This window comes from Lagopus leucura, unplaced genomic scaffold, assembly GCF_019238085.1.
Source record: "Lagopus leucura isolate 7727_CA_CO unplaced genomic scaffold, USGS_WTPT01 Super-Scaffold_100026, whole genome shotgun sequence".
Classification (NCBI taxonomy): Eukaryota; Metazoa; Chordata; class Aves; order Galliformes; family Phasianidae; genus Lagopus; species Lagopus leucura.
The window spans coordinates 5921364-5931444 of NW_024962277.1; the positions used below are offsets into that span (position 1 = coordinate 5921364).

At 37.9% G+C, this 10081-nt stretch overlaps 1 protein-coding gene across 1 annotated transcript in view; it reads left to right on the top strand.

The window, feature by feature from the left end:
* NUP210 (nucleoporin 210) overlaps nt 1-10081 on the top strand; it is a 60514-nt gene that overhangs the window by 34050 nt on the left and 16383 nt on the right. Inside the window, exons 21-29 of the mRNA XM_042880074.1 lie at nt 2893-3021; nt 3725-3852; nt 4778-4913; nt 5236-5298; nt 5927-6106; nt 7459-7539; nt 8469-8600; nt 8794-8952; nt 9797-9888. Of these exons, the coding sequence (XP_042736008.1) occupies nt 2893-3021; nt 3725-3852; nt 4778-4913; nt 5236-5298; nt 5927-6106; nt 7459-7539; nt 8469-8600; nt 8794-8952; nt 9797-9888 (1100 nt within the window). The remainder of the gene's footprint in view (nt 1-2892; nt 3022-3724; nt 3853-4777; nt 4914-5235; nt 5299-5926; nt 6107-7458; nt 7540-8468; nt 8601-8793; nt 8953-9796; nt 9889-10081) is intronic.

Sequence of the window (10081 nt, forward strand, 5' to 3'; positions counted from 1 at the left end):
ATTATGCATCAGTACTACTGTGGTTTTATAAGGTGTATGTGTATAGTACATAATAGATTGTGTGTCTATTTATATATAAATATATATATATATAAACACACACACACACATATATATATGCATACACACACATATATATAATTTGAGCTCTTTATCAGTTCTAGTTGAACTGCATATTTGTGTGAAGTGTCATACGTGTCTCTTGTCACGTCTTGCTGCTCTGGTGAAATGAATTTGATTTGTAATACAGATAGTGTGTGTCTGGCAGTTTCCAAGAAATAATTAGCTGCCTTTTCTGTTTTACTGCCTGACATGAGGAGTAGTGAGAGATCTGGGAGAATCCAAACTGACACATATTCACAAAAAATTTGCCTTAATGTGCGTTTGACCTCAAATGCTTCAAAATAATAGTGGAAACTATGAAAGAAATCAGGGTCCATCTTTGTGGAAGTGAGATTAGAATCCATAAATCAAGCTTGTGTAAACTTTAATAACTGTCTTTATTTTGATAAACAGATAAATTTGTAGATGCTGGGGATGGAGGTTCTCCCAATAGCTATGAGGGCTGCTCCAGGACCAGTTTTTTGCTCACAACATCAGGGCAGATGTGGGTAATTTGGCAGTAGAGGTTGAACCTTCCCAACAATATTCCATTACATTTTGTTGCCATGTGACAGATGGCAGCAGAGGGGCAGTCTGACAGAATGGCATCTGACATGAAAGTGTGTATGAAGCAAATGGGTGGAATTGAATTCTTCCATGCAAAAAAATAAAAAATAAAAAAAGACACCTACTACTGACATTAAGTTGTTTGCTGAACGTTGATGGGGACCAAACAGTGGGTGTGAGCACAGAGGGTGGTGAGTTTTATTGTTAGTGACAATGGGTTACCTCCACTAATGCAGGTGTTTAAGACCGTGGTGTGCAGGCTCCAGTTCATTGCTGTCAAGAATGCAGAGCTAATGGTTGTTACTGTTTAAAAAATGGTGTTCTGTAGCTGGGAGTATGCTCTATGAAATCATGTTATTGTGCTCTTTTATCTGTTGCAGTTTGCGTGGAAATAAGGTGTTGCTTTTGGAGCAACCTATGTAGAGATGTCAGCACTGTACATACATATGTTTGACAATTATCCAACATTAACTTGAGAGTTTTTCCTGTATCAGATAATTTCATGAACGGTACTCAAATAGAGATCTAAGAAAATAATAATTGGTTCGGGTAACACGAACTGTAGACTCAAGTTCTACATTGCAAAACCATTTGTTTTAGAGAATTCAGTATCCTGGTTTCGTTGAAAGAAGTAGTTGCTGAAGTGTGTGATGGAAGCTTACCATGCTGTGTTTAGAAGCAGGATTCTGTATGTTCTGTATCATCAGGCTACTCTGCTACTCCAGTTCTCATTCTGCACCTTCCTTGTTATTGGTCACTTTTTAGTCCATGTGGCTTAGATAGGCAGTGAATGAATGCAGGGTATGGATCTGCCACAGCCGAGATCCAGACAGGAATCTTTGCACTAACAGTTGCAGTAGAGGGAAGTGTTCTGGCACAGTACTGCTATGTATACATGCTTTGTGTTTACAGGATGAAGGGCAGTATCAAGATGTTCTTTACCCATTGCAGTGCTGCAATTAGGCATTCCTGATTGGATGATTATAGGACAGAATTATCTAGAACTGTTATCTGAAAAGGTAACTCATATCTACAGTGATACTGGAATATGTCCTGCAGGAAAGTGCTTCGGAACCCTTCAAATTTTACCAGCTTTCTGTCCAGTTCAGGGTGATCTGCTATCACAGTATGTCATTCTGATTTTGTAATATCTATTAGAGTTACGTTCTGATCTCCCTATTTTGTTTTTCACAAACTTCTCTGCTAGAAGATTCAATTAAAAAGCAGTTACGCTTGACTTAATCTCAGCCCAGGATATGAGATGCACTGTAAAGTGAACAACAATAAAACTGTCTATTTGGATTGTAGAATTCATTAGACAAGAAATGAAAATGGTGCAGATCATTTGAAAGAGAATTCTTCATAAATTTATCAACAACAAATGAATTTGTACTTCACAAGTTAAATTAGTTGTGAAGGGGTAAGGGGGATTTTTTTCATTGTTTGAAAGTATGGAAAATATTATGAAAATATTTTGATTGTCTCTGGTGTAATGTGGGAATATTTTCAGAAATCATCTTGGCATGCAGATGTGGAAAAATGGAAGAGATAAACTTATTTTTCTGTATTTTATACGTGGTTTAAATTCTCAGTGCTTTTTCAGTCGCCTTTCCCTCACAGGGAGGTGATGCTTTAAGCAGTGCTTTAACTGATGGGTGTGTGATAATTTCAGAACGAAGCTTCTGAGCTTAAGTAAGGGAACAGTTCTGGCAAGTTAGGTTTTGTGAAGTGCAAAATGAGATTGATTTGTTTTAACTGCCTGTCGGATATGGAGAGAGAACCTCACTTTCTAATAGTCTTAAAAAACAAAAAAACCAAGAACCTGCAGTATGACTGAATCTCTTAGGAAGCACTATTGGTGCTGTACAGGCATGGTCTCTAACCCAATCATTTTGTTTGTCAGTCCTTTAGGATAAAAGTTGCACTGATTGATTTGTTGTGTGTTCTTCTGATGGGGAAGGAGAATAACAGGATGCTATTAGACATCTTTCTAGATGAAAATTCTTTAATTCAATTGCTGCTCAGAGGGCATTTATACTAGCTCAGTAGTATGATACTGGTTAAATACATTTCAGTTCTTCAGTGGAAGAATTATCTATGTTGAAGGCTTAGGGAGTTCTGCATGAAAGTGCTTCTGCCCTAAAAAGGGAAGAAATCTTGTTCTGTAAATGACGGGCAAATGAAAATAAGAACTGCTATAACAGAACTTTCTTTTGGTTGTAGGTGCATCCTCTGCTTCCAGGGTCAGTGACTGTAATGGTTCATGATTTGTGTTTGGCCTTCCCCGCACCAGCCAAAGCTGAAGTTTATGTCTCTGATATACAGGAACTGTATGTCCGAGTGGTCGACAAGGTCAGTGTCTTTGAACCAGTGCTAACAGCTGATCCGGACTGCCGCGATTCCTCGTGCAGATCACGAGCATAAGGCTAAGAAGTGCACAAGGTGATACAGTGTGGTGGTTGGTGTAGTCCTCTGATACAACTGTATGACCTTAGAGAAATAGCTTTACCTCCCTGTGCTTACTTCTCCCTCCAGATTTATCATTTTATAAGTCTTTCAGAGTATCATGCGTCTCCTACTTCATATTCAGCTCAGCTACAATCTCAACTTTTGCCTTTACACATCAATGTTAATTCATAATTTATATGAACATACTAATTTACATTTCCTGTTGTTTGAAATGCATGAGAGCTTTTCTTTTAGGAGTATATGTTGCCCCAAGATCATTTTCTGTATGTCACGCGTTGAAAATGAACACCAAAAAAATGTCCGCCTCACTTTACTTGCCAGTGTGTCTTATTCAAAATAAGTGCTGGTATTTCTGGATGTTTTAATTACATCTTTGCCAACTGAAAGACCTGAATTCATTTATTTAATTTGACAGTAAGTAAAGCTGACAGGAATTATTCTTTAACATCAGCAGGAATCTGACCTTTGGGTCTTCTCTCTAATGCTCTTCTAATAGTGTACTCTGAAAGAAAAGAACATGTATACATATAAATAAGAATTATTTTTAAAATAGAATGAGAAATGACTGGATTTGCCTGTATTTCAGGTGGAGATTGGAAAAACAGTTAAGGCTTTCATCAGAGTTCTGGATGACTCTAAGAAACCTTTTCTGGCTAAATACTTTGCTGTCATGGATCTAAAACTAAGAGCGGCTTCCCAGATTGTTTCACTGGTGTAAGTTCATGGTTTGTTTGTTTTCCTGTTAATCTGCAAGTGTTTACAGGAAGAATAAGCAAAAAATTAGTAAAGATACTGTCTTGGATGTCCAGTAGCATACAGTTACTGATTGGTGTTTTGATGATGCCGTCATTTCAAAGGTTGTCTTTTTCAGTAGACCTTCAAAGATGTGATTATCTGCTAGATGTCTTTAAAATAATTGTCAAGAAAATTGCCTAAGTTAACCCTCTAAGTCTTGTTGGTTGATGAATAAAGCTGTGCTCATATGCTATAACATTTCATGGAGCCTCAAGCATCTTGGAAGCAGTGACTTTGCAAATTGTCAAATAAAATACTGTGCTCGTGGAGACTTCTAGTTGTATAGCTCATTCTGTCTGCTTGTTATGAACAGGTAGGTTAAGTCCTCATTGCCTAGGAGCTTCTTTTCAAGCTCCAAACACAATGATAAAAAATCACAAATAAAAGTTTTCTTGGACAGTTGAATTTTAGTGTTCAAATTAGTAAAATAAGCTTTCTATTTAGATGGGGAAGTGTGTGTGTTTGTGTGTACATCATGCAGCACAGCCCGGCTGTACACATCTCGCTCCATTAAAGAGCGTCAAAGTACGTACTTGAAGCCTGTGCTACTTTTGCCCATACCTGTCAGGTTGTCAGTGGGTTCCCTGGCAGAGTTTTGCTCTATGCCATCTAATGATCTTGTTTCACTTTCATTTCAAGTACTTCATTTTAAGAAGAAATACAGGCCATAAAGAGCTGTTTCCTGTAACCGTGGCAGTTATAGATGATACATAATTTTCCTAACATACAGTCACATCATAATTCTTATGATAAAGCTGGTATGTAGTAAATTAGTCTCTTGTATTTGTTACTCATCTAATTCATTCAGTGAATGGATATCTATTTTGATATTTCTTTGCTACAGCCCACTTGCTGAAGCCCTTGATGACCATACTGCAGCTTTCCTAGTGCACGGGATAGCCATAGGTCAGACTAGTCTTACTGCATCTGTTGCTGACAAAAGAGGACAAAGAATCAATTCTGCTCCACAACAGATTGAGGTAAATAATTTCAGATTAAATATGTCTGCTTAAAAACAAACAAAGAAACAAAAAAAAAAAACCACGTTAGCATAGGAATATTGTCATTGATATATTGTATAATGATTATTTTGCCAGAGTAATCTATTCTGCCCAGAAATTACTTTCTAGTCTGTTTCTGATTTTGGTGCTTTTCTACTGCAAGTGATAGGTTTAGTTTGCATGCTCAATTTACTGTAATTAAACTAATAGAGAGACAGTTTTACACTAGTGAATATATGATGTTTTGTGAAATAATTTCATCAAAAGAGAACAAGCACATGCACTCCTTTTTCTTTTTGAGGTCTTTCCGCCATTTAGACTATTGCCAAGGAAAGTGACCCTAATAATAGGAGCCATGATTCAGGTAAAGCATCTTCTAGATCTTTTCTTTCCTTTGTAATTTCTATTTTAAAGTAAATGTATACCATTTTTTTTTTTTTTTTTTAGGAGTAGCTATTTAACTTTGCATTTACATTGCATATTTGCATTGAGTGTTCTTCCCAAGCAGAAAACAGTTTTATTTGTGAGCTGCCATCCATTTGAGTGTAATACTGGATCAGAGGCTTTGTATTTGTTTGTGTCAAGAGAGTATAGGCTCTTTCAGTATTGAATACCAGGAGGGTGTTAGTGAATCTATCACCCGCATGAAATTAAGCTTAGTGGGATAGTTATTCAAACAGAAACACAGAGCAGAGCTATAGCATATGATGTGGAGAGAAAGTGAAGTCTATTTTTTCTTGACTTGTCTGGACTGTGTCACTATACAGAGCATCCAGCCTGTCTTTATCACTTAGCTTCATGTGCTTCCCAGTCCAACATCATGGATGAACCAGTGGGCAGAGAAAATGAGCCAGAGATTCTCTGGGGATGTTTGGACTGCCTTTTACTGAAGGCTTTGTGGTGCTGAGCAGGAAAAGATGGTGCATTGTGATGTTTATCAGAATAAATATCAGATGATTAAATTTAGTTGGTTTGTGTGCTTTTATTTGTAGATCACTTCAGAAGGAGGCCCTCAGCCTCAATCCAACATCATTTTCTCCATCACCAATGAGAAGATTGCATCAGTGAACAGCACTGGACTCATCAGAGGAGTAGCAGCAGGGAATGGGACAGTAACGGGAGTGGTGCAAGCAGTTGATGCAGAGACAGGGAAGCTGGTTGTGGTGTCGCAGGTGATTTTTTTTGACACTGTTTGGGGCTGGAAAAGTCTCTAACTCCTTAATCTGGTTGAAAAGGGGCAAGTGTTCTTTTTGCATCAGTATTGTCATCTTTTGTATTTTCCTGAAATTTCATCTCTGTAAGGAAACTGCTGTTTCTTACTCCCTGACGTGAACTTATGCATTTGCTGACACAAGGGGTACCTGTACTTTAAATCTAAATTTTACCAACATCCCAAGGAGATGTCATCAGTGGTATGTTTGATATGCATGGACTTGAAAAGCTCATTTAAAGAAACCTTTCTAAAACGGCAGAATGCTTCCCTGCAGTCCTTCCCTGCATTGCCTTACATTTTAGGTGCACATCTTGTTAGTAGACGTCAGAAGGTAACTGTTTCCTGGAATTTGTTGTCTCTTAAGCTTATAGGCTGTGGAAAATGTTACCATCTTGCATTGCGGTTTAAATCCATCTACAGAGTTGGAGTATTGAATCCCTGAATTCCAGCTATGTCTGTCCATGCAATTTGCTGCTACCTGAGTGTGCGGGGGCTGCCAAGCAGGCCTGTAAGGAGTGCAGGTCCCTTGGACTAGCATGACATTCAGAAGGCTATCTGGGACAGCTTGTGGCTCTTTATTTGAGGTCTAGTGTAGAGGGGTGCTGCTGCTGCAAAGCTCTGCTGCTTGAAAGATGTTGCCTGGAGGAGGTAAAGTAACTTAACAAAAGGCATCTATGCATGCATGCATACACACATGCCCTCTGTTGTGCAGGATCAGCAGTCTGCCTTGATGTTTGTCCAGAAGTGAAATGAACTTAAAAGTTAAATCTGTTATTTAGTGAGGGCTGGATCTGACTTTTCTTCCACAGCTTACTGTAGGACTAAAAGTTTACCAGGAATATCAGGATATGTGAAGAGAAGGCATCAGAATGCCATATATATCATAATTTTATTTTTTTATTTATCCTCACTGCTGTTTTTTGTTCTCATTTGCTTCTCATTCTGCTTATGTCATCTTATTTGTTTGGCTTTGTTTACCTTCTGTGATTGTAAATCCTTCTCCCAGTAACGACTGTAGTCACTACCTGTCTGCCACCTCTCAGCTCCATCGTTCATCATGGCAGGAGCTTTGAGCAGAGTGGTGACTCTGTTTTGGTTGACTTAGGTGGAATTTTTAAGTACTTCTCAATTTACCAAGGAGGTAATTCTTTTATAATCCTACTGACTTGTGTTCTGTTTTTTGTTTTTTGGTTTTTTTTTGCAATAAATCACGTGATGAGAGTGGTTAGATAATAACAAATCAGCAATTAGATCTTGAAATCTCATTCGCATTTAATAAATGCTTACAATGCCTTTGTTCTTCCTTTGTAGGACAAAGTGGAAGTTGAAGTAGTGCAGTTGACAGCTGTTAGAATTCGAGCGCCAATTACACGTATGAAAACTGGAACGCAGGTGAGTTGATTTATGGTTAGCTTGTATTGCCTTAAAAACTTGACCTGCAAGTTGTGACTATTCATGATTAGATCATCTGATAATATCATCAGAGCTCTCAGCTGCCTCCTGCTTTGAGCATTACCACTGCTGATACAGGAAACAATGTGATTTCAGTGGCAGTGCTCCAGAGCTGAACGCAGTAAAGAAAGCAAATCAGGACAAGTTTGTCTTGTGTACCAGGTAATTTTCAGAAATTCACACCCAGCTAAAGAAGTGCTATTTCATCAGTTAGTGGTTCTTTCATCTTCATTCTGTGTGCAGTGGAGGCTTTCCTCCTTTGTATGTTAAGAATCTCTGATGTATCTGTAAATCCACTACAGATATCATTCAGATTATTTTTTAAACATGTTGTGTTCTCAGTCTTTGTTTTTTTCTATTAGTTACTTATCCAAAAATTGCCAGTGATGTGTTAAGTCTCAGGCAACTTAATTGAGTTGGGGATTAAAACCCATAAGTTGTTAAAATCTCTGTTTGGAGTTAATATGTTGACTTAATTTGGGGAGAAGGGAAAAGAAGGTTGTTGTCCAGAGCAAATTGTTAATAGGAGAGAGCATCTGGTCAAAGAATTAGAAAACATGAGTGTGTAACTTAACTAAGATGAAGTGATTTGGTGCTGCAAATGGAACAAATAAATGAACAAATCTTTTCTGAAGGAAAATTAGTACTTGTGTTTTGTAGAGCAGGTAGCAAATGAGAGAATCAGAACATCTTACAAGATGGCTGTCATTCAAATTTTCTGCATGGTACACCCTTGCAATGTATATATAGCCAAAAAATTCTCTTTATAAGGAGTACCATATCTTGATCAATTAAGTTTAATGATTTGCTCTGTGCAGGTTTAATTATCATCTTAGAATTACCTAAGAAAGTGGTTTCTCTGTTTCTAGATGCCAGTTTACGTGATGGGCATCACCAGTAGTCAGACACCTTTTTCATTTGGCAATGCAGTACCAGGATTAACATTCCACTGGTCTGTCACAAAGAGGGATACTCTGGACATAAAGACAAGGCACAGTGAGGTAATGTGTGCGTGTGTCTGTCCACAGTTGTATGCCTGTGTATCTTGGGAAAAGGAAACGCTGCACAATGGGGATTGAGAAAATACTGCTGCTCAAAACAAAGGGCCGTTGTCAGTACTGGGTGTGATCCTTCCTCTATATCAACATCAACTCTTTCCATGAGTAAAATTTTAATCACTTTCTCCTGTCCAAGGCTTCTTTTCAGCTTCCTGCAAAATATAACTTTGCAATGGATGTTTATGGCAGAGTAAAGGGAAGAACAGGCCTGAAAGTTGTTGTGAAAGCCCTCGACCCTGCAGCCAACCAGTTTTACAACATGGCAAGAGAACTATCTGATGAAATCCAAATTCAGGTATGATGACGTGATATGATTCTTTGATGCACATTTCAGAGCTGAATTAAAGTCTGTATTTGAAGCCAGGAATTTGAAATAGAGATGTAGTTTTGACTTTGTTTTATCTTTGAGCCCTTACTGTTGTTTTATACTTTGCCTCTATTTAGAAAACTGCAAATTCCTCAACTGCTGGCAGGTTTCTGCACTGAACTGCCACATACCAACTTATTGCCTAAATGAAATTCACAAGTTAGTTTCTGGTGTCAAACACCTGAAATTGAGATGATTTGTGTTTTGCAGTTAAGCAGTGTTACTAGAGCTGTATGAAAACCTTGGTTCTGTAGTACCTCTCTACGTGTTAGTACCATCTGTGTGTAGTGCTTGCTTGTATGTCTGTGTAAGAATGTTAATTTGAATCAGGAATTGTTTCCTGAAGTGAATCTCCTGGTTGTCCCTGCTTAAGATGCTTTGAAGAGCAGTTTCAGACTGTATCAAGTGGGTTCCTTGAGAAAAGCTGGAGGATGCATTTGAGGAGGCCTTGTGCCTCTGTGGACATTGCATCCATGAGATCAGATTAGGGTGAATGTGGGATCTCCAACACAGCTTCACTTGACAGATATGCTTCATTGTTCGTACTGCTTGATAGTGCCAGTAGAACCATAGAAATGAATGCTCTTCAGAATAACACGCAGAAGATACTGTGTATCCCATTCTCAAATATTCATATCCTATGTGTAAGGTTATAAAGGTTGGTGAGTTTTTGTTTTGTTGTATTTTTGTTTTTGTTGTTCTGAAGATGAAATAAATGGAACTAATGACTTGCTATGTACGGCAGTAGGATAAAGTGCTTTTTATTTTCCAGGTATTTGAAAAACTTCATTTAGTCACTCCTGATGTAGAAACGGAACAGATCTTAATGTCACCAAATTCCTTTATTAAACTTCAAACAAACAGGTGAAAAACCATTTTTCACACTCTGACTTGTGTCATCAGTTTATCAAAACAGCAATTCCGTTCAAAATAAGTTCTGCTCTTTCAATCTATTAAAAAAGGCACTGCAGTATGTCCAAATAATACACAACTATTCTGACGATGAACAAAATATTTCTGTACTCTTGGTCTTTGTCAAATCTTGTTAGATTGTAGT